This window comes from Xyrauchen texanus, chromosome 32 (genome assembly GCF_025860055.1).
Source record: "Xyrauchen texanus isolate HMW12.3.18 chromosome 32, RBS_HiC_50CHRs, whole genome shotgun sequence".
NCBI classification, from domain to species: Eukaryota; Metazoa; Chordata; class Actinopteri; order Cypriniformes; family Catostomidae; genus Xyrauchen; species Xyrauchen texanus.
The window spans coordinates 19,811,470-19,834,850 of record NC_068307.1 but is presented as its reverse complement, the minus strand read 5'-3'; the positions used below and the strand labels follow the sequence as shown (position 1 = coordinate 19,834,850).

General features: G+C 43.0%; 1 protein-coding gene across 2 annotated transcripts in view; it reads left to right on the top strand.

The window, feature by feature from the left end:
• The window catches only part of LOC127625790 (protein FAM107B-like), an 89,059-nt gene extending 68,353 nt beyond the window's left edge, over positions 1–20,706 (top strand). The window contains exons 4-5 of one of the 2 annotated variants that reach the window (XM_052101143.1): positions 16,885–17,041; positions 19,177–20,706. In XM_052101143.1, the coding sequence (XP_051957103.1) occupies positions 16,885–17,041; positions 19,177–19,293 (274 nt within the window). In that variant the 3' untranslated portion in view covers positions 19,294–20,706. The remainder of the gene's footprint in view (positions 1–16,884; positions 17,042–19,176) is intronic. The other variant, XM_052101144.1, reaches the window with a different exon arrangement.
• Positions 20,707–23,381: the final 2,675 nt, after the last annotated feature.

Below are 23,381 nucleotides of genomic sequence, written 5' to 3'. Positions count from 1 at the left end.
GGTTTGAACCAGCGTCCTTGTGCTTTAGCCCACTATGCCACCACCACTATTAAAAATGACAAACAGAATGAAGATTTATGGTATTAATATATTATTTAATAAGAATAACAAGTAAGGCCCACATATTTAAAAATGTCATATGTCGCGTTGTTTCTGTGACAGCCCCAGAGCTCCGAAACTCACATCCGAATACACTCATTTCGTTCACTTACTGCTGAGATGTAGTGTATATAGGAAATAGTGAATGAGTGAATGACTGTGGACACAGCCACTCTCGTTGCAATGATTGGCTCGCGCCTACACATCTGAAACGTGGCCCATGCACCTCGCTGTGCACGTGCAGAAATGCTGTCTGATCGCACTCCAGTTGTCGATTACGCGAATGACAGTGATTTACACTCAACTTGGATGTATACATGGATTAATCCGCCTGAAGTAGCTGTGAAAGTTTCCAGTACCCCTGCGAGGGCGTGGAGTAAATGAATACTATGACATGTGGGACAAAGCACACTGATATATTGCTGCACTGTGAGGAAAAGAGACGGCGCTCTGGTCAGGCTTCCGAACAGCACTGCCGAGTATTCATCTAGCAAATCTCCACTCTCTTCCTAACAAAATGGACGAACTACGTCTCCTCACCAATACAAACAAGGACTTTTCATCCTCTGATGCCTTGTGTCTCACAGAAACCTGACTGAGTGAAGCCATTCCGCTGTTCACAGTAGATCACATCATGGATTTAAACTATCCTTGTTGTACCTTATTAGGTAATGAAATGTATAAGGGAATTAGTCACGTTCGACAACCATTATAAATTATATAAATGAAAAATAACTAGATTATTTGTCTTTAATAGATTCTCCACCATTGAAATAATACAACGCCTAGTTGTATCAGCTCACAATTTCTACTGTAAGGAATTAGCTTTAATAAGTGAATTATGATTAATTCACTTATTGGAGTGATATTATTCTCATGGTTTATTGAAAATAATATCACATGTATTTAGGTACAGCTTTGAAGCGAAATCTTTCAGAAACAGGGATGAGATTATTTATCAAAATATATCACAGTCAAATCATCTTTGAATACAGAAAAACTTTATTGCTATTCTACACATCAATTTAATCTAACACATATATACATGAGACAGGTTGGTGAGTAGTGACAGAATGTGAAATAACTGATCAGTACAGTGAAGATGAACTCTATGGAGTCTGTTGACAATACCTTAAGAACCATTTCATCCTTCTTTGGGTCTATATCGATTTGCTATCAGATTACCCAAAATATTTAATCAATTCACCAGCACTTTGAACACAATATTGGAGGTGATACTTGCGTGTCCTGGCGTCCTTTATGTTGCTCGGTTCTTGGTCGAAAGATCATTCCGTCGATGTTTTCTATATTATCGAGTTTATTGTCTGTTTGAATTACTTCAGCTGTGAAGCAAGGCCTTCTCACTCCTTCTCGGGATGTCGAGTCCAGAGCTCCCGTGGATCTCACATGGCATGAGTTTGGTTCCGGCGAGATGCAGGGCAGTGGTGGGAAGAGCAAACACAGAGGAAGAGATTCAAGAGCACGTGTTCTTCCTGTTTTGAACTATTTTAACTGAAATTTGCCACATCCCCCAAAGGTGTCCTGCGCCAATCAGAAGTAAAAAAAAAAATTTCAGAGTTAACTGGGCTGTCTTTTCCGACAGTTGATTCATGGCCCTTTGTTTCAGACTGTTAAACATTTCCCTCTTAAAAATTGCACATATTTAATCATGAACTTTATATCTTGCAAATGGTACAAGAGACATGAAATTCATTGTCATCAGATTTTTCTTCATACACAAACAGATGTTTGCATACTAAACATGACATGTTTTTATGGATGTTATACATGTAGGTAATAAAACATGAAAATCTCTGGTTTCAAAATCATATTGGTTTTACACATCATTGCATTTTATCAAGTTAAACCTTATAGTTACCATTCTTAGTAGAATGAGATAAATCATACAGAATTAAAGCTTATATTTATCAATTATAGATGATTGTGCATTGCTACACACATTTTAAAGAGTTACATCAGTCTACAATCATTCATTTTTCAGGTACAAACTTTACCACAGTTCAAAGTGATTTTCAGCATTATCTAGCAAGGCTAAGATGAAATATCTTAAGAGTTGTGCAAATCTGATGGTAACCTTGCACAGAAGAAAAGTCTGCTTTAACTGGTGGGGGTTCTTGTGAAGGTCGGTGATTTACGACGTTAAAACATTCCAAATTAAAAGGCTGTTTTATTTCCTCGTTTCAAATCATGTTGGTGGAATTCTTCTGCATATATAATCTTACACTTGCATCAGTGTGGAGCGGCCTGAAAGACATTACTAACTTCAAGAGACCATCTCTTCACCTTCACTCTGACCTTCACTTCACACAAACATCAACACCTCCTGCAACCACCCTCCTCCCCACTCCTGCTTCTCACCTGCACTTAAGATCTGTGCAGTGTCTTCCAAAAACAAAAGACAAGGAAAGCACTGGGCCCAGATGGTGTTTCAACCGCTTATCTAAAATCCTGTGCTTACCAGCTGGCCCCCATCTTCACACTGATCTTCAATAGATCACTGGAGCAATGTGAAGTCCCATCCTGCTTCAAATGCTCAATCATAACTTCTGTCCCAAAGACACCTAAAATCACAGGACTTAATGGCAACAGACCCATCGCTCTGACATCTGTGGTCATGAAATCATCTGAAAGACTGGTGTTGGCACACCTGAACGACATCACTGGACTCTATATTGATCCCCTTCAATTTGCCTATCGACATCTGGACAGACCAGGGACATTTGCAAGGATCTTTTTTGTGGACTTTAGTTCGGCTTTCAACACCATCATCCCAGCTATTCTCCAGACTAAATGATACCAACTTTTCCCACATCTATCTGTCAGTGGATCACCAGCTTTCTGATGGACAGGCGGCAGCTATTGAGACAGGGGAAATTCACTTCCAGAGAATGTACAATCAGCACTGGTGCCCCCCAGGGTTGTGTGCATTTCCCACTTCTTTTCTCCCAGTATACAAATGACTGCACCACCAAGGACCCCTCTGTTAAGCTCCTGAAGTTTGCAGAAGACACTAGTGTCATCGGCCTCATCCAAGATGGTGATGAGTCTGTATACAGAAGCAAGGTTGAACGGCTAGCTCACTGGTGTAGTCAAAACAACCTGAAGCTGAACACGCTCAAAACGGTGGAGATGATTGTGTACTTTAGGAAGAACCATTTTATGGGACCATTCTAAACAGCACTGTGGCAGCAGTGGATTCATTCAGGTTCCTGGGCACTACCATCTCACAGGACCTGAAGTGGGAGACCCACATTGACTTCATTGTGAAAAAGGCCCAGCAGAGTTTGTACTTTCTTTGCCAGTTGAGGAAGTTCAACCTGCTACAGGTGCTGCTGATACAGTTCTACTCAGCAGTCATTGAGTCTGTCCTCTGCACTTCAGTAAGTGTCTTATTTGGTGCAGCTACGTAATCAGATATAAGAAGACTACAAAGGACAGTTCGGCTGCTGAGAGGATTATTGGTTGCCCCCTGTCTCCCTTCAAGAACTGTACACTTCCAGATTGAGGAAAAATGCTGGAAGAGCAGTGCTACAGAGCACTGAGCACCAGAACAGTCAGGAACAGGAACCGTGTATGTGTATATATATCAGTGGCGGCTGCTGGTCTTTCAAAGAGGGGAAGCTCATTTTCGGCCTACATTATAAACTTATTTACCCTATTTTTTGCACTAAATCAATCTTAGGTGTTGATCTGCCCTGCTGTTTAATTCTAATTTTTTCCTCATAAGGAAGACTTTCAAATGGCTTCGCCAAAATCAGGTCGACAATATTAGCACCGTCTGCCATTGTGCGCAGTTTCACCCATACGACGCTAGCCTAGCCTACTGTATGAATGAATGAACGAACGAACGAACGAACGAACGAACGAACGCTCGAAAACAAAATATATTAAACTTGGTAAAACTGAAACAAGGAATGTGGTGTATAATTGTGTGAAATGTATTATGCAAATTGACTAGCAATTTCGCCAAACAACTATAAAGAAATAGGTTGCAGCAGTTTGTCTTTCGACTACACTTGAGAAATCCGCAATGGGACTGAGCGCGAAATAGCTTCAGTGACTTATTATAGTACAGATTCGCTGTCAATCAAAAGGAGATGCAGTCTTTCGACAGATCCTCCAATCATCACGCGGAAGCCCGGAGTCCGGGCCAGCCCACTCCTCATTCACCCCCAGAGACGCTGAGCGTCCGTGGGCGGGACATAATCGCAGCATTTATCTAATGACCGTCTATTTTCGGAGCACTGAAAAAAACTGTTCAGAGCAGCCCCATTGAAGTCAATGGATGCTCGGCTTCAACAGGGAAATGCACTGACGCTACGGGACTGTATGAGAAGTAAATCGAGTCAGCCGACCTGCTATATGTAATGTAGCTGATTCTGAACGAACTCGTCTTCGAGATGAACGTGTTCTAATGCATTTTTAGTCAATAAATTGTTTACACAATAGTACATATTTGACCATTATTTTTTTGACATTATAGGGGAAGCTGAGCTTCCCTTGCAGTCTTAAAGAAATCCCCACTGATATATATATATATATATATATATATATATATATATATATATATACGCTAGCCTTCTGGGCCTTCAAAGAGGTTCGAAAGACGGGGATGTCCGCTTCACCATCAGGGACGATGTTGTCCTACCGGCCTTGGAGGGGAGTGCTGGGAGTGCCACCACTCTCCTCTATACTCATACTTGGCAATAATGCTGATTCTGATTGCGATTCTGATTATTCTGATTATTCCAAACTTTTTGCTGCCAGTGTATATGAAGACACCATATCTCAAACAACATCAATTATCAGTCCAAGAAACAGCTATGACAATTTAGTCAACACAAATGGAAAGCAGATTTATGTACTGCTCCACATTGGGGGCTAGTTTGGTTAATTATTCAATTACAGACATTAATTGACACTTCATCAATGCATTTACAGTCAGACCTCAACTCCCAATTTCTGATCAGTCAAACAGTCTTAAAAACAATCAAACGAATGGACCTGAACAAAGAATCTGAACAGTTATTTCCTTTGAAAATCAAACTTAAATGGAACCAATCAAATATAGAAAAACTCAAAAACATAAGCTACTTTACAATATTACATATGTTATATGATTTCATGTCCACTAATTATTTCATGTCCACTAATTTTAGCAACAAAAACCTTTTGCAACAGACAAAATGAATTACATATTTGAAACATTGGCCATTCTATCTAACACTAGACAACCAAACAAATATAAAGCAAATCAATACAAATATATATATATATATATATATATATATATATATATATATATATATATATATATATAAAATGCTGCCTGTATGTAAACGTAAATGTCTTAGAAAACTAAGACAACTTTCCAACAAAAAACATTAAGAACCAGCCAATCATATGACAAGTGTCACGAATGGAGGCAGACGAGGAGAGCGGATCTAAATGCAAACTTACTTTTATTGACTTAGACAATCAACAAACACAAAGGAAAACCCACAATGGGGAAAAAAACACAAGACTGATGAAAACGGGCAGAGAACACACACCAGGCTAACAACATTCAATGATAGACAAGGACTGAACCAAAAACCAGGGTATATATATACATAAACATAGAACTAAGGGGCCAATTAACAAACAGAACACCAAACAAGATAACGAGGGAAGAAACAGAGGCAAGTGGCAAGTTAACGAGGGACAGGTGAAAGCAATGACGGAAAACACGAACACTAACAAAGAGACTATGGAGTTACATACGGGACAAAAGTGAAAACTATGGAATGCAAAAAGTGACAAAAATGGCAAACAAGAGGGAACAGTGAAACAAGACGAGGTATGCCTAACAGAGCCCCCCCACAAGGATCGGATTCCAGACGATCCGAAATAAATAAAAAACAAATAATAAAAAAAAAACACCAGGGGGGCACGAGAGTAGGCAGGAAGTCCAAGGGGGCACAGAGGGCAGGCAGGAAGTTCAGGGGGGCACAGAGGGCAGGCAGGAGGTCCAAGGGGCACGGAGGGCAGGCAGGAAGTCCAGGAGGGCACAAAGGGCAGGCAGGAAGTCCAGGGGGGCACAGAGAGCAGGCAGGGAGTCCAAGGGGGCACAGAGGGCAGGCAGGGAGTCCTGGGGGGCACAAAGGGCAAGGACAGGTTCAGGTGGTCTGGGAGCTGGCCACAGGGCAAGGACCGGTTTGGGGGACCTGGGAGGAGGCCACTGGACAGGGACTGGGTCAGGGGCCCTGGGAAGAGGCCACAGGACAGGGACCGGGTCAGGAGGCCTGGGAGGAGGCCACAGGACTGGAACAGGGTCAGGAGGCCTGGGAGGAGGCCACAGGACTGGAACAGGGTCAGGAGGCCTGGGAGGAGGCCACAGGACAGGGGCCGGTTCAGGAGACCTGGGCGGAGGCCACAGATCAGGAACAGGGTCAGGGGCCCTGGGAGAAGGCCCTAGAGGCGGAGACCTGGAAGGCTCTGGCGGCGGGGCCGATGGAGGTGGCGCCATTGGAGGCTCTAGAGGCGGAGGCCTGGAAGGCTCTGGAGGCGGAGCCGTAGGAGGCTCGGGAAGTGGAGCCCAGGAAGGCTCGAGAGACTTGAGGAGCAGAATCCTAGAGAGCCCGGGAGGCGGAGCCGTAGGAGGCTCAGGAGGCGGAGCCGTAGGACGCTCGAGAGGTGGAGCCCTAGAAAGCTCTGGAGTCTCTGGGAGCAGAGCCGTAGGAGGCTCTGGAGGTGGAGCCGTAGGAGGCTCGAGAGGCGGAGCCGTAGGAGGCTCGAGAGGCGGAGCCCTAGAAAGCTCAGAAGGCTCTGGGAGCAGAGGCGTAGTAGGCTCGGGAGGTGGAGCCGTAGGAGGCTCGGGAGGCGGAGCCATAGGAGGCTCGGGGAGAAGGCTCGAGAGGCTTGAGGGGCGGAGCCCTGGAAAGCTCAGAAGTGTCTGGGAACAGAGCTGTAGGAGGCTCGAGAGGTGGAGCCGTAGGAGGCTCTGGAGGTGGAGCCGTAGGAGGCTCGGGAGGCGGAGCCGTAAGAGGCTCGGGGAGAAGGGCCATAGAAGGCTCGAGAGGCTGGAGGGGCGGAGCCCTGGAAGGCTCAAGAGGCTTGAGAGGCGGAGCTCTGGAAAGCCCGGAAGGCGGAGCTCTGGAAAGATCGGAGGGCGGAGCTCTGGAAAGCTCGGGCAGCTCGGAAGGTGGAGCTCTGGGAAGCTCGGAGGGCGGAGCTCTGGGAAGCCCGGAAGGCGGAGCTCTGGGAAGCTCAGAGGGCGGAGCTCTGGAAAGCTCGGAGGGTGGAGCTCTGGAAAGCTCGGAGGGCGGAGCTCTGGAAAGCGGAGCTCTGGGAAGCTCGGAGGGCGGAGCTCTGGGAAGCTCGGAGGGCGGAGCTCGGAAGACAGGGTTCTAGGAAGCTCGGAAGGCGGAGCTCTGGAAAGCTCAGAAGGCGGAGCTCTGGAAAGCTCGGAAAGCGGAGCTCTGGAAAGCTCGGAAGGCGGAGCTCTGGAAAGCTCGGAAGGCGGAGCTCTGGAAAGCTCGGGGGGTACTGGCTCTTGGACGGTCATGGCTACTGGCACTGGGGCTTGTACGGTCATGGCTACTGGTGCTGGCTCAGGGACGGTTGAGGCTACAGGCGCTGGCTCTGGGACGGTAGAGGCTACAGGCGCTGGCTCTGGGACGGTAGAGGCTACAGGCGCTGGCTCTGGGACGGTAGAGGCTACAGGCGCTGGCTCTGGGACGGTAGAGGCTACAGGCGCTGGCTCTGGGACGGTAGAGGCTGCAGGCGCTGGCTCGCTGGCCGTGGCAGGCGTAGGCGCTGGCTCGCTGGCCGTGGCAGGCGTAGGCGCTGGCTCGCTGGCCGTGGCAGGCGTAGGCGCTGACTCGCTTTCCGTGGCAGGCGTGGGCACTGGCTTGCTGGCCGTGGCAGGCGTGGGCTCTGGCTCGCTGGCCGTGGCAGGCGGAGACTGGGGAGCAGAAGCCTTTCCTCTTCTCCTCCGCCGGGCGGACGAAGCTGGCAACGCTGGCTCGTTGGCCGTGGCAGGCACGGAAAGCCCAGAGGCGGAAACCGGGCTCGAGAGAGGTGGTTCCCCGGCAGCGAGTTCTCCCAAGACTAGACTCACATATTCCCTTCACGTGAGGTCTCTGGAGTTCGGCAATTCCCACAGCTGGTATGTTGGTAGCCCAAGCTGGTAGATGGTCTTCAGGGATGTGTCGTCGAAGCCGGTGTGGATGGCAACAGCGGAAAAGAAGTGGGAGTACTCGCGGATGGTCAGATCCGCCTGGGCCAGTTCCATAAAGAAAGCTGCTAGATCCATATTTGGCAGTCTATCGTTCTGTCACGAATGGAGGCAGACGAAGAGAGCGGATCTAAATGCAAACTTACTTTTATTGACTTAGACAATCAACAAACACAAAGGGAAAACCCACAATGGGGAAATAAACACAAGACTGATGAAAACGGGCAGCACGCACGCACGCACGCACGCACGCACGCACGCACGCACACACACACACACACACACACACACACACACACACACACACACACACATACACACACACACACACACCAGGCTAACAACTTTCAACGATAGACAAGGACTGAACCAAAAACCAGGATATACATGAACATAGAACTAAGGGGCCAATGAACAAACAGAACACCAAACAAGATAACGAGGGAAGAAACAGAGGCAAGTGGCAAGTTAACGAGGGACAGGTGAAAGCAATGACGGAAAACACGAACGCTAACAAAGAGACTATGGAGTTACATACGGGACAAAAGTGAAAACTATGGAATGCAAAAAGTGACAAAAATGGCAAACAAGAGGGAACAGTGAAACAAGACGAGGTATGCCTAACAAGGCTCACTTTGCCTGAAAAAGTGCAAAAGACTCTTATGCAACAAAAGAGGTAACTCTTTTAAAGTTACAATTAATTAAATTGATCAATGAATAGACCAATACACATTTTGTAGTCTGTATAAAAAAAATTTAAAGACCTAAATCTGAAACACCACTCCAAAATGCCAGAATTTGGAGATCTTACTTTAAAAAGCTACATAAAAAAAAAAATACAATTTCACGAAAAACGTAATGAAAACAATTCAAATCTATCCAAACTCTTTGGATACATACAGTATATAATGTGAGAAATAAAATAACATACCGTATTAAAGATTTTAAATTAAAGAAAGCATTTGGACATTAGAAATGAAATGCTTAAATAGAGCAGCCACAACTTAATTTAAGCTCTAGTCAAATTATTTAATTTGTTTTTATGGTCTGGTATCTTCCCTGAGATCTGGTCAGTAGGACTGATCACTCCTATATACAAAAAAATTAGATACATTTGACCCCAATAATTATTGTGGTATTTGTGTAGGCAGTGCCTTAGGGAAGTTATTTTGCAGTATATTAAATACTCTTATAGTCAAATTTCTTAAAAAACACAAAATCCTAAATAAATCACAAATTAGCTTTTTACTAAAACAATGCACAACAGATCACATCTACTCTCTCCATATCCTAATATACAAAACCATCAAGGGCAACCCAAGGAAAATATTTGCATGCTTTGTAGATTTAAAAAAGCATTCGACTCAATTTGGCATGATGGTTTATTTTACAAACTCCTTCAAATTGGCATTGGTGGGAAAACATTTGATATTATATAATCCATGTACGCAAAGAGTAAATGTTTAGTAAAAATTAGAAATCAGAGAAGTGCATTCTTCCAGCAGGGCCGTGGAGTGAGACAGGAATGCAGTCTGAGTCCGACTATTCAAAATCTAGATAAATTATCTTGCAGAATCTCTGGAGTGGTCCAGCATCCCTGGCCTCACTCTACATGACACTGAAGTGAAGTGTCTGCTGTATGCAGATGATCTTCTGCTGCTGTTACCTACAGTAGAGGGGATTCAGCCAATATTGCCACGACTGGGCACTCTCAGTCAACCTGGATAAAACCAGAGTTATGTTGAAGAGGACCAGATCTCAAGGAAACCGATTCCAGTTCACTTACAGAGGAGAGGTCCTACAATACAGCTCCACCTACAATTATCTGGCATTGAAATAAGTGCATCTGGAGGATTTAACCTGACTGTAAAAACATTGGGTGAAAAGGTTTGGAAGGCATTTAATGCCATCCAATCACAATTCGGCCAAATAAAATTACCAATTTCAATTAGTACAAAATTGTATAATTCTATAATAAAACAAATACTACTATATGGATGAGAAATATGGGGACCCATAACAGATTTTCACCATTGGGATAAATATTCAATAGAAAAAATGCATTTGCAATTTGCAAAAAAGAATTTAGGTGTACATAGAAGCACTTCAAATAGTGCCTGTAGGGCTGATTTAGGTCTATGCCCCTTAAGCATTGAAATTCAGAAAAGAGTCATACAATTTTGGCATCACCGCAAATAGTCTGATCCAGAATCTATCAAATATAAATCCCTCCTCGCAATGAAACCCATGCTGTATTGTAGCAAAATTGATATCCACAAATCTAAACATATTGTTAAAGAAATTGACAAAAACCTAAAACATGATCGCGATGAAATATTAAAAACTTGAACTCCACAACAAACTTACGTGGTATTCAGCCCTAAACAGAACTACCAAATTTGCAAATAAATTTTTACATTTTAAAGAATAAAAGTTTCTGTAAAAATATAGACTAAGTGACCATGATCTAGAGTTTGAGCGAGGAAGACATCACAAATCCTGTAAACAAAAGAGCAAAGGATATGTAGACAGTGTGATATAAACCAAATAGAAGAAGAAAAACTCTTCCCTTCTCTTTGTTCTATTTGCCCAAAGTACCACACTGTAAGAGAAACATTCTTGAACATTTTTTAAACATTTAATCTACAGCGTTCATGGACGGGTCATGTTCTCACTTCGAGAGCATGATTATAGCAACGTTGTGTTCGCTGCTTTCCCTAGGGTAAGCCCCCCAGCGGCTCCCCACCATGGTCCTTCTTCCTACGGGTTCGAGGCCACGTCAGTTAGCACTGGGAGCGATTTGGGGATTTCAATGGGAGCTGCTCCGCCAGGAAACCCCTCGAGGACCTCCCATTCGCCAGCATGCTCGTTTGCGATGGGACTGCCGGCTCGTCTCAGGGGGAGTCCATGATCTTGTTCGTGGCTCACAAAGCAGATGAGCGTTCGGTTACAGCTTTTGGAGAGCAGGCTGGTTCAGTCCGATGTCATCCACAGCTGATGGCCATGCTTGCCTGGGCAGCTGCGTGCGTCAGGCTGGAGTGGAATCATCCACTGCCTGGAGTTGCTGGCGGTATTGCTTGCCCTGCAGAGGCTCTTGCCATTGATCCGGGGCAAGCACGTGTTGGTCCGGACGGACAAAACTGCGATGGTTGCGTACATCGACCACCAAGGTGGCTTATGCTCTCATCAAATGTTGCAACTCGCCCGCTGTCTCCTCCTCTGAAGTTGTTGCGAGCCACTCATTTCCTCGGCTCAACTTCAACAGCACAGTGGACATGCTGTTGCAGCAGGTCATGCTCAGGCGAAAGTGGAGACTCCACCCTCAAGTTGTCCAGCTGAGTCGATTCGGTCAAGCGCAGGTGGACCTGTTCGCCTCCTGGGAATCCTCCCACTTTCGCACTGGTATTCTCTGACCGAGGATCCCCTCGGCACAGATGTGCTGGCACACAGCTGGCCCCTGGGGCTGCGCAAGTATACGTTTCCCCCAGTGAGCCTACTCAAATCAAATCAAATCAAATCACTTTATTGTCACACTACCATGTACACAAGTGCAACAGTAGGTGAAATTCTTGTGTGCAGTTCCGAGCAACATAGCAGTCATGACAGTGACGAGACATATACCAATTACAGTAAACAACATACTTACACAACACAATTTACATATCAAATGTACACATACTTACACAACACAATAATTATATACAATGTACAGTAGACAGTACACACAATATAAAATACACAATATACAATAAGTAAGAGTATATGAAATATATATAAGTAGTTGTATTGAGGAGAATATGTTGATAGTCCAGTGTGAGATTATAGATGAATAAAGTGCAGTGCTAATTATTGATCCTGATAGATCAAGTGTTCAACAGTCTGATTGCTTGGGGGAAGAAGCTATCATGTAGTAATTATTGATCCTGATAGATCAAGTGTTCAACAGTCTGATTGCTTGGGGGAAGAAGCTATCATGTAGTCGGCTGGTGCGGGTCCTGATGCTGCGATACCGCCTGCCTGATGGTAGCTGTGAGAACAGACCATGACTCGGGTGGCTGGAGTCTCTGATGATCCTCCGAGCTTTTTTCACACACCGCCTTGTATATATGTCCTGGAGGGAGGGAAGCTCACCTCCGATGATGTTTCTGGCAGTTTGCACCACCCTTTGCAGGGCTTTGCAGTTGTGGGTGGTGCTATTGCCGTACCAGGCGGTGATGCAGCCAGTCAGGATGCTCTCTACAGTACTAGTGTAGAACCGTGTGAGGATGTGTTGGTTCATTCCAAACTTCCTCAGCCGTCTCAGGAAGAAGAGGCGCTGGTGAGCCTTCTTCACAACGGCCTCAGTGTGGACGGACCATGTGAGTTCCTCAGTAATGTGGACACCGAGGAACTTGAAACTGCTGACTCTCTCTACGTTAATGGTGATGGGGCTGTGTTCTCCGTCTTTCTTCCTGAAGTCCACTACAAGCTCCTTGGTCTTACTGACGTTGAGGGAGAGGTGGTGCTCCTGACACCAGCGTGTCAGAGTGTGCACCTCCTCTCTGTAGGCTCTTTCATCATTGTCAGTGATCAGACCTACCACCGTCGTATTGTCAGCAAACTTAATGATGGTATTGGAGCTATGTGTTGCCACACAGTCATGTGTGTATAGGGAATACAGGAGTGGGCTGAGAACACAGCCCTGCGGGGCTCCATTGTTGAGGGTCAGTGATGAGGAAGTGTTGCTGCCCATTCTAACCACCTGACGTCTGCCTGACAGGAAATCCAGGATCCAGCTGCACAGCGAGCTGTTTAAGCCCAGAGCCCGGAGTTTCTCATCAAGCTTGGAGGGCACTATGGTGTTGAATGCTGAGCTGTAGTCTACAAACAGCATTCTCACATATGTGTTCCTTTTTTCCAGATGGGAGAGAGCAGTGTGTATTGTAGATGCAATGGCATCATCAGTGGAGCGGTTGTTGCGGTAGGCAAACTGCAATGGGTCCAAAGAGGTGGGCAGAACAGAGCAGACGTAATCTCTGATTAACCTCTCGAAGAATTTGCTGATGATGGGGGTCAGAGCAACAGGACGCCAGCCATTTAAGCAAGTGATTATAGCTTGCTTCGGTACAGGCACCATGGTTGATGTTTTGAAGCATGTGGGGACTACAGACAGGGAGAGGGACAGATTGAAAATGTCCGTAAAAACACCAGCCAGTTGATTCGCGCAGACATTGTGCAAGGTCAGGAAGGACCAGGAGCAGGTCATCCTAGTGGCACCTTATTGCCCCACCTGGACTGGGTTCTTGGACCTCACGCTCCTTGCGACAGTCCCCCCTGGCAAATTCCCCTGAGGAAGCACCTTATTTCTCAGGGACAGGGCACCATCTGGCACCTACGACCAGACCTCTCGAATCTCCCCGTCTGGCCCTTGGATTGGACGTGGAAGACTTAAGTGGCCTACCACCGGCAGTGGTGGACACGATCACTCAGGCCAGGGCTCCCTCGACGAGGGGCCTGAATGACCTGAAAAGGTGTCTGTTTGCAAAGTTGTGTTCTTCCCGATTTGAAGACCCCCAGAGATGCGCAAACAGCTCAGTGCTTTCCTTTCTGCAGGAGAGGCTGGAGGGGCGGCTATCCCCCTCCACCTTGAAAGTGCATGTTGCCGCTATGTTGGCACATCACAATGCAGTAGATGGTAAGTATTTAAGGAAGCACGACTTGATCTTCAGGTTCCTGAGAGGTGCAAGGAGGTTTAACCCCCAAGTCCTTGCCTCATTCCCTCGTGGGACCTCTCCATGATCCTTCAGGGCCTACCGGGAGCTCCATTTGAGCCCCTAGAGTCAGCTGAGTTAAAGATGCTCTCCTTGTAGACTGCCCTCCTGATGCATTCTCTGCCATCAAGATCTCTCTGTTAGCAAACCATGCCCGGAGTTCGGTCCGGGTTACTCTCAATTCATACTGAGACCCCGACCGGGCTATGTGCAGAACCAGCCTTGGCATTGCTGTGTCCAGTGCGAGCTTTGCGCATCTACTTGGATCGCACACAGAGCTTTGTAAGCTCTGAGCAGCTCTTTGTCTGCTTTGGTGGACAGTGGAAAGGAAACGCTGTCTCCAAACAGAGTATCACCCACTGGGTCATTGACGCCATCGCCATGGCATATCATGCCCATTCTACCAGGGGTGTAGCGCCCTCCTAGGCTCTGACCAATGGCGCCTCTCTAGCAGACATTTGTAGAGCGGCAGGCTGGGCAACACCTAACCTCTATGCGAGGTTCTATAACCTCCGTGTTGAGCCGGTTTCGTCCATGTTGTCAGGTTCAAACAGGTAAGTCTCAGGACAGCTGGCCAGGTGTACCACTTGCGTATAATGCCTTTGAGGTGAAGATGTGCACTACTTCTCCCAGTCACATTCACAAAGTTGTGGACCCTGGATGTCCTTTCTGCTTAGCCCTGTGGCTGGTGAGTTTTCGGGCAAACTCGCTGCCGGACTAGTACGTATGTCAATTAGGCCCTGTACTGGGGTGGTGCTCCACATGCATTGGTTATCCCGTTGATAACCGCATGTGACGTCTTTTCAAATGGGTTTTCCCGATGGTAACGTCTTACTTGGGCAGAGGCCTCTCTGTCCCTGGTCACTGTGTCCCCCTTCGGGTAGGATCTACCAGGGGACACTTCCACATGATGTTCTTCCTACCAGACTCGGTAAGACCATGTTATGTATTCCCACTCTAAAAAATTGTACTCGCCAGTTTTCATTGGCCTTTTCTCAAAGATCAGAGATGTCTGGGGCTCCCAGGAGTGACCCCTAGTGTCACTACATCAACACAATGCCTCGTTCCCTCCATCAGGGAACGGAGGTTACATTAGTAACCATGACGATACAGAGAAACTCACATATGTACTTGGAGAACATGACAACACAACCACACTAGCTGCTAAATGTGTGTCTTCCATTACAATATATGATATAGTTAAGATAAAGTCATTTGGCTTTTTCCCCCTATGTAATATTTTTTAGTATTTACATTTTTCACTCATTTTCACTATTATAAATTGTATTATTGCATATTTTTTTTGTATATTTTTATATTTATTTATTTAAAATCTATTTAGAAAAATTACTTTGTAATGGTTTGGCAATAATGTTATTAAACTGTCATGCCAATAAAGCTAAATTGAATTGATAAAGTGAATTGAAAGAAATACGTACATATTCGATAGAGCAGCTAAAGGCATATTAAAAGTCTTGTGGCTCATTTGAATTTTGACAGTTGGAGTTTGAATTGTCTTGGCTCATCTGAACATTCCGTCAAAGAAAGTGACATTTTATTATCAGCTGTGGGAAAACCGTATGTCTGATCAGTTAAAAAAGATAGAATAGCACATTATTCCATGTCTGGTCAAAGTTTGGTGCATGCAGCTTGAAAACTCTAGGAGGTGTTAGAGGAGTAGAGACATTTTGTCTAAGAATAATAATATAACTACACAAATTTAGTTTGTGAACAAACTTTGAGGTTGGCTTGAAAAAGCCTGGTCTGAAAGTTTAATCTAATGTCCACATCTAGCAAAATCTAGTAAATTATGTTTTTGTTGTCAGATGTTGCTTGCATGTAGCTAAGTGTTTTAGCACTTAACTAGATGTTGCTAGCATTTGATTAGCATTTAACATGATGCTAATGTAACGGTTCCTAACTTCCTATATGTGTCGTGTGTAATAATGGAGACCAACAACACCATCTCATGCCTTGGGTTAATTCTGTTAAAACACATCAAATGTGGTGATCAGTTTCACAGCATTCTTACAAGAAGTTCACAACCACTCTTTTGACTGGTGCAAATAATAATCTGAACTTTTTCAGAGTAAATATACAACACAATATGCAAAATACAGACGTATATAGTATGAAATATACCTGTTAAAACGTATTCAAATGTGATGATCAGTTTCACAGCATTCTTACAAGTTCTGTAATGGAGTGTGCACATTGACCATTACAATACGATTTGGCAGCAAGAAAGAAGCTAAATATATTCTCATTCATGTCAAAATATAAAAATAACAACAAAAATAATACATTTTTGGAGAGCACTCACCCACCACAACCACTCTCTTTACTGGCGCGAATATTAATGACCAATCAGAACCAGTTTGCAACATGACACAAGCCAAATTATTTTTTTATTTTATTTATTTCTCAAAATCAGAGAATAACAGAATCCAAACCTCAGGTGTGCTAAATATCCTTTACACATATTCGCAGGCTAAATTAGAGATTTACAGACACAAACAGATTATTAGACTCCGATTTCCCAACATGATTCATACATTTTTCACGCATGCACACATATTCATCATACTGTAAGAATGTAAATCTTATATAATGTGACAATACTGCCACATGCTGGATGGCTAATGGACTACACTGGACAATGGCGTTCATTCTGTTCTGTTCTAATGTGCTGTTTTATTTGAAAAATAAATAATAATAATCCATAAATGAAATGTTGTGTCTCCAGTCTAGTTTCTGTTCTGCTATGTTATGTTCTGCTCTCCCTCTCTTTTTCAGAGGTATTGGTGTAGAGAACAAGCCAGAACTGCAGCGAGTCTTGGAGAAAAGGAATAGAGAGCAGATAATAAGACAGAAAAATCAGGAGGAGGCAGCCAGGAGGAAAATCTCTCCATTGGAACAGGAGCTCCTCAAGAGACACCATAAACTGGAGGAGGTAGGAACCATTCATCTACACTTTTGTAATATTGACCTGGGCTAATGAGGTTCTATGTTACCTTTCAGTTTATCTATCGTCTAACAATACTAAACTGTGTCTGGGGTTTACATATGCCACCTGTGTATCTTTTTATTATTGTTAGTGCAATATGTACCAACCATGTTCAAATTAAATATGGGTCTTTAACAGGGGCCCACTGCAGTACTGCAGGGGGTCTGCCAATTATTGTTTAATCTCAAATACATTTTTGTGAAAAATGTAAATGTGTTAACCAAAAATACAATACTAGTTAAGTTTAACCAATGCTAAAAGTTAAGCTAAAGATCAGCTAAATGTTTCATTGTCCCTCTCTATTTAAAACGTAATAAGTAAAATTACAATTTAAATGAATATTCCAGGTTCACTATAAGTTAAGCTCAGTTGATGGCATTTAAGGCATAATGTTGATTACCAAAAAAAACATTTAATTTGTCCCTCCTTTTTCTTAAAAAAAAAAAATAAATACATCTAGGATACAATGAGGCACTTATAATGGAAGTGAATGTGGTCAGTTTTTGGAGGGTTTAAAGGAAGAAATGTGAAGCTTATAATTTTATAAAAACACAATAATTCTTCTATTGAAAATCATGTATTATTTGAGTTGTAAAGTTATTTTGTTGTAAATTGTAGTTTTTACAGTCATTTTAGGGTTTATGGTGTCATGTCGTCATGGCAACAAAGTTGTGTAAAGCTATAACTTGTATATAGCTTTACACAAAAAAAAAATTAGTAAGCAATTTTATCACATCAAAATCACAAAAAAAAAAACTATTGTTTATGTCATGTGGCTTTACTTTTAAAACAGTGAGTATTTTAATGTTTACGGGTTGGCCACATTCACTTCCATTGTTAGAGTCTCATATTTGTGCATTTTATAAAGAAAAAAGGAATAAATACATTTTTGTGGTAATCAACATTATTCCACAAATGCTGTCGATTCAGCTTAACAGGTTTTGAACCTGAAATCTTCCTTTAATATACAGGTATATGAATCTGTACATCTATAATTATTATTTTAATGGCTTTTCAATGTAAGAGTCACAACAAAGTATGTGAATAAATTAATATGGTAGGCTAATGTGCACATGATATTATAGGCCAGAATGAATATGTTATTACTCTGTCTGTCCACCGATGGGTCATTTGCCATAAAGGGACAGTTCACCCAATAATGAAAATTCTCTCATAATTTACTCACCCTCATGCCATCCCATATGTGTATAACTTTCTTTCTTCTGCAGAAACAAAGATTTTTAGAAGAATATCTAAGCTCTGCCATCTGCTAGTTCTTACAATGCAAGTAAATGGTGATCAACATTTTGAAGCTCCAAAAATCACAAGAAGGCCACATAAAAGTAATCCATGTGACAGTGGTTAAATCTATATATTCAGAAGCAATATGATCGGTGTGGGTGAGAGACATATCAATATTTAAGTCTGTTTTTACCATAAATCTCCACTTTCACTTTCAAAATGTGAAAGAATGTCTTCTTCAGAAATGTTATGAAGTGACCTTCAAAAGCAATATGATGGTGAGAAACAGATCAAAAAGTATTTTCTTTTACCATAAATCTCTGCTTTCACTTTCAACATGTGAAAGAATGTAAATGTGAATGTGGAGATTTATGGTAAAAATTTAAATATTGGTACTTAAATATTGATCGGTTTCTCACCCACACCCAGGGGCGAAAATTTCATCAAAATGTTGGGGGGGACAATAAACATAACAATTCTCAAGAGCAATTTTTGAAGGGGACACCAAGGGGTTTTTTGTTGTTGCCCCGTTTGAATTTATATTATTTTATTTCTTAAACAATTATTTTAAGAATATATCATTATATTATTTACAATACACATATTTTAATGATATATTACGTTACGGGGGACAACCCCCCAACCTGGTCTGGTCACCATTCACTTGCATTGCAAGGGACAACAGAGATTAGATATTCTTCTAAAAATCTTTGTTTGTGTTCTGCAGAAGAAAGAAATTCATACACTTCTGGGCTGGCATGAGGGTGAGTAAATGATTTTAGGCTTTATTGAACATTTCAGCTCCGTTGGAAAGTATTATAACTTTCTTTGTGTTTTAGTTGGAGAAAGAGCAAGCAAGACTTGAGGACAGTCATTTCAACGCTCCAGAGTTCATTAAAGTGAAGGAAAAGCTGAGACGAACATCATTTACAAGTTCTGGAGAGAAGGAGGTTTAAGGGTGTAGACACAGACTGGATCAATGTGTATGTGTTTGTGCACAGCCAGTAACACAGAGACCTGCTGCTGCTCCTAAACACCACCCACACGGCAGTGCTTTTCTATTTCCTGTCTCACACCAACAACACCCTCACCTCTCTGTAGTAGGTTGAGAGAGCATAGTCCAAGAGCCTTTTTAAATCTCCACATAACAAGGAAGTTGAGGCTCAAGGGGTTTTGTGAGACTGCAAGGAGAAGACAAGTGTTTGGTTTAGATTTGTTCATTTTAGCTGCTCCAGATTGGATCTGAAGAGTAAAAGATGAACTGTCTAAGGTGCTTATTATGATTTTGTGTGTTTAAATGGATGGACGGCTAAGTTCTAGTTCATTCAAACTAGTTGAAAAAGTCAAAACAAGGTGTAAGGGATTTTTTCCAGAGTAAATATATCATCTTCTAACATGTATTACCCTCTAAACAGAAGCAGAACATTTATAAGGTGTCAGTTAGAGAAATATGTCAGTATTACAAAACAAATGATTGCTTAGCAAACCGCCAAATGTTCATTGCCTAAATTTGAACTTTATCTCTAATACCCACTTGTCACTTTTAAAAGAGTATCTAATGACTAAGATTGTTTTCTGCCTTTCAGCAGTTTTTATTTGAAGCATAACTCTGAGACCATGCAACTGTGCAAGAAATAATTACTCTACAGCTCAGAAATGGCATAACCAGTAAATAAGAAACATAAAACACTGACTTTGTGAATGTTAACAAATACACCTTGACACAAAGTTAACAAACTAATTTGACTCAAAAGATAGTTAGACCTGTGTAAAAAAGAAGGAAGTTGCCTGGTTTGGAAATGTTTGTGCTTATTCCAGTGCCTTTGTTTAAATAATAGATCTGTTGACTGTTACCGGTTCAATCAATGTTGCAGATAGATTTTGTTTGTAATTTCATCTTTATGAAATGTACCCTAATTAAAGCATATGGCTGTGCGTATGTTTGTGTCTGGAAGATAAAGAATGGGGTTTCCTTTCAAAAGATCGGAGGACTGCTTTAATTTATGACTGCTTGACCACTTATTACGAAAAACAAACAGGGCACTATGAAATGAACTGAGAGCAAGGATAAGTGCTTGGCTCAGAACATTCACTCTCAGACAATTATTTATTTTCCTTTTTTCTAACATACGGAATGTTTTATCTACTCTTTTCTATCTCTTTTACAGTGTTTGGGTTTTTAAAGCACAAACCATAATGTAATTCTTGCCTTTTTTGGCTCCCAAAGCCAATGGATAATACAAATTTCAATATATTACTCGGTTCTGTAAACATACCTGTATTGATATTTTATGCTTTGGTTTAATTTAATGTTATTTAATTGATGTTGATACAAATATGGCAAAGTACAGGCTACTCATATTTTCAGTAGCTTTAGCCATGACATTTGGATTGTTATTCACCTTATTCAGCCCCACGCTCCGCTCTTTCGCATTTTGTCATCTAACTTCCTGGTTGCATTTAAGCTACTGAGAAGAGTCGATTAAAATTGATTATGTGTGGGAGCACAGAAAGTATTTTTCCCCAAGAGTTGATGGTGTGACTACAACACCACCCCTTTACTATGTGAAAATGCTCATGAGGTGTTCTGCTGTCACTCTAAATATTTGTTTTTTCTGACACCCACAGAGGTAAATTGGACCTGGCAGATCACATTCAGCCAGCTATGACACACTGCACTTTGTAATGATACAAGCATTTAATTGTTATACATGTAATTCTGCTTAATTTTTAGGTTTCAGCTTGTTACAGTTTTTCTCAAATGCTACAACACATTTCACAAACGTTTCCTCCATGTTCCCCAATGTCTAAACACAACACCCTTTTCTAAAGCTACATAAACACAACCACACCTTCTCACTTCAAAACTCAAACTTTCACACCAAAAGAGCAGCTCGAAGCTTTCAAAAATGTAAACACTATACACATCATTACACACTACAGCAAAACAATTGAAAACACAATGCTCAATTTGTGAGAAGGTTCTTTGTTTCATAACTGCCAATGCATATTTTTAGAAACTTTACAGTAATGGATCTTCTTAGATCTCTGCAGAGGATTAGGCATTTAGATTTGTGAGTTTCATATGAAGAGTATAAATCTATAGTAAATTCTGCATGTACACTACTGTAACACAACTCAATGCAAAAACAGAATCTATTGCACACAACAGTACTCTTGAAAACATGATCAGGGTGTGAAGTTTTTTATTTACTTTATTCACACCACACTCACTGTGTGGCATCATGTCACTGAGCTGCACTGGGCCACATCACCTCATCCACATCGCAGGCTATATTGTCTCTTGCCAGGCACCGCGGGAAAAACGCCCTGGAATGGCGAATCCATCCTTGGAAGGCCTCCACTGGGATGTCAACACAGGCCAGCTCCATTGCCCTTAGGAGGTTCTCTCTAGTGTATGGTTGTCTGTCATAAACCTTCCATCTCCACGATGAGAAGAACTCCTCTATAGGGTTCAGGAAAGGGGAGTAGGGTGGCAGACAGACGTTTAAAAAGCGGTTACTGTTGGTGGTGAACCACTCTCTGATTTGGTTTGTTCTGTGGATGCGTACATTGTCCCAAATGATCACATAAATGTGATGTGCGGGCCCAGGATGGTGTTGTTGGCGGTCCAGGAGGATGTCTTTTAGCTCCTCTAGGAAGGTGAGGAGACGTTGGGTGTTGTAAGACCCAAGGACAGCATGCCGGTGGACAAGCCCCTCCAAACCCATGGCCGCACAAAGAGTAATATTTCCCCCCTGTTGGCCAGGAACCTCAGTGATGGCTCTTTGGCCAATGATGTTACGGCCTCTTTGCCTTCGTTTCTGCAGGTTGAAGCCAGCCTCATCCAGGAAGAGGTACTCATGAGGTCTGGCCATCGCGTCCAACTGTAATATCCTCTGTGAAAATGTGAAAGTGCACAGGTGTTCAGAACAACAGTCAATCAGGCAGCACAGTATTGTCCAGAAGTAATGTAGGCCACTGAGCAACACAGTATGTCCACTAACTGTACTGTGAACATGGATGTATACTTGCACATACTCGTAACGTAGGTCTTTGTGTCGCGCAGAGTTGCGCTCAAAGGGAACCCTATAGACCTGTTTCATCCGCATCTTTTGGCGCCGGAGAACTCGGTCTATTGTGGCCAAGCTGACATCATCAATGCTCTCAAATCGGCAACGACTTTGTCTCTGATCTCCCGGAGTCTGATGAGGTTGTTCTCACGAACCATATCCACAATGAGGGTTTCTTGTGCCGCTGTAAATATGGCAACCCTCCCATTTCTATGTGGCATTCTTTCAACTCTAAAGAAAAAAACATGTGTTGTCAATTGACATGTTTTACAATACAGTAACAACTGATTTGAAACCAATAGACTACTTTCACAGGCTTGTAAAATTGTATTGTGACAAAGAAAGCAATAGAGTACAATACCTGTTGTGTTGTCTGAATGCCCTGATAATGGTGGCCACGGTGAACCTACTCAGGTTTGGACGGACTCTTAGTCCTGCTTCAGCCATTGTCATGCCATGGACAATGACATGGTCAATGACTGTTGCTCGCATCTCGTCCGTAATGATGGTGCGAGGTTGTCTTGCACTCCCTCCTGGACCTTCTCCTCTCCCTTGTTGGCCTCCTCCTCTCCCTTGTTGGCCTCCTCCTCTCCCTTGTTGGCCTCCTCCTCTTCCTCGTTGGCCTGCTCCTCTTCTTCCATGGCCAGCTCTTCTCCCTCCTCTGACTCGAATTCCTCTTCCCCTGACTCTGCCTTCATCCATTGTGTTTGTTTGGAATCTTCAGCAAACTGTGCACTCTGAACTTGCTTTTATACATGTGGTCACAGCATTAGCAACAAGTGTCTTCAATTTTGAGTCGTTGTGTGTAATGAATGACGGCCAGGTGCGTTCATTGTGTTCAAATATTGCTGACTGTGGCAAGCATTTTGCATCACATGAGCTTTCATTTGAGAATATGACCAGAGTTCTTTTGCAACTTGTGTTTTAGCAAGGAAAAATATGTTAAGATTTATGAGAACGGAGGATTGTGT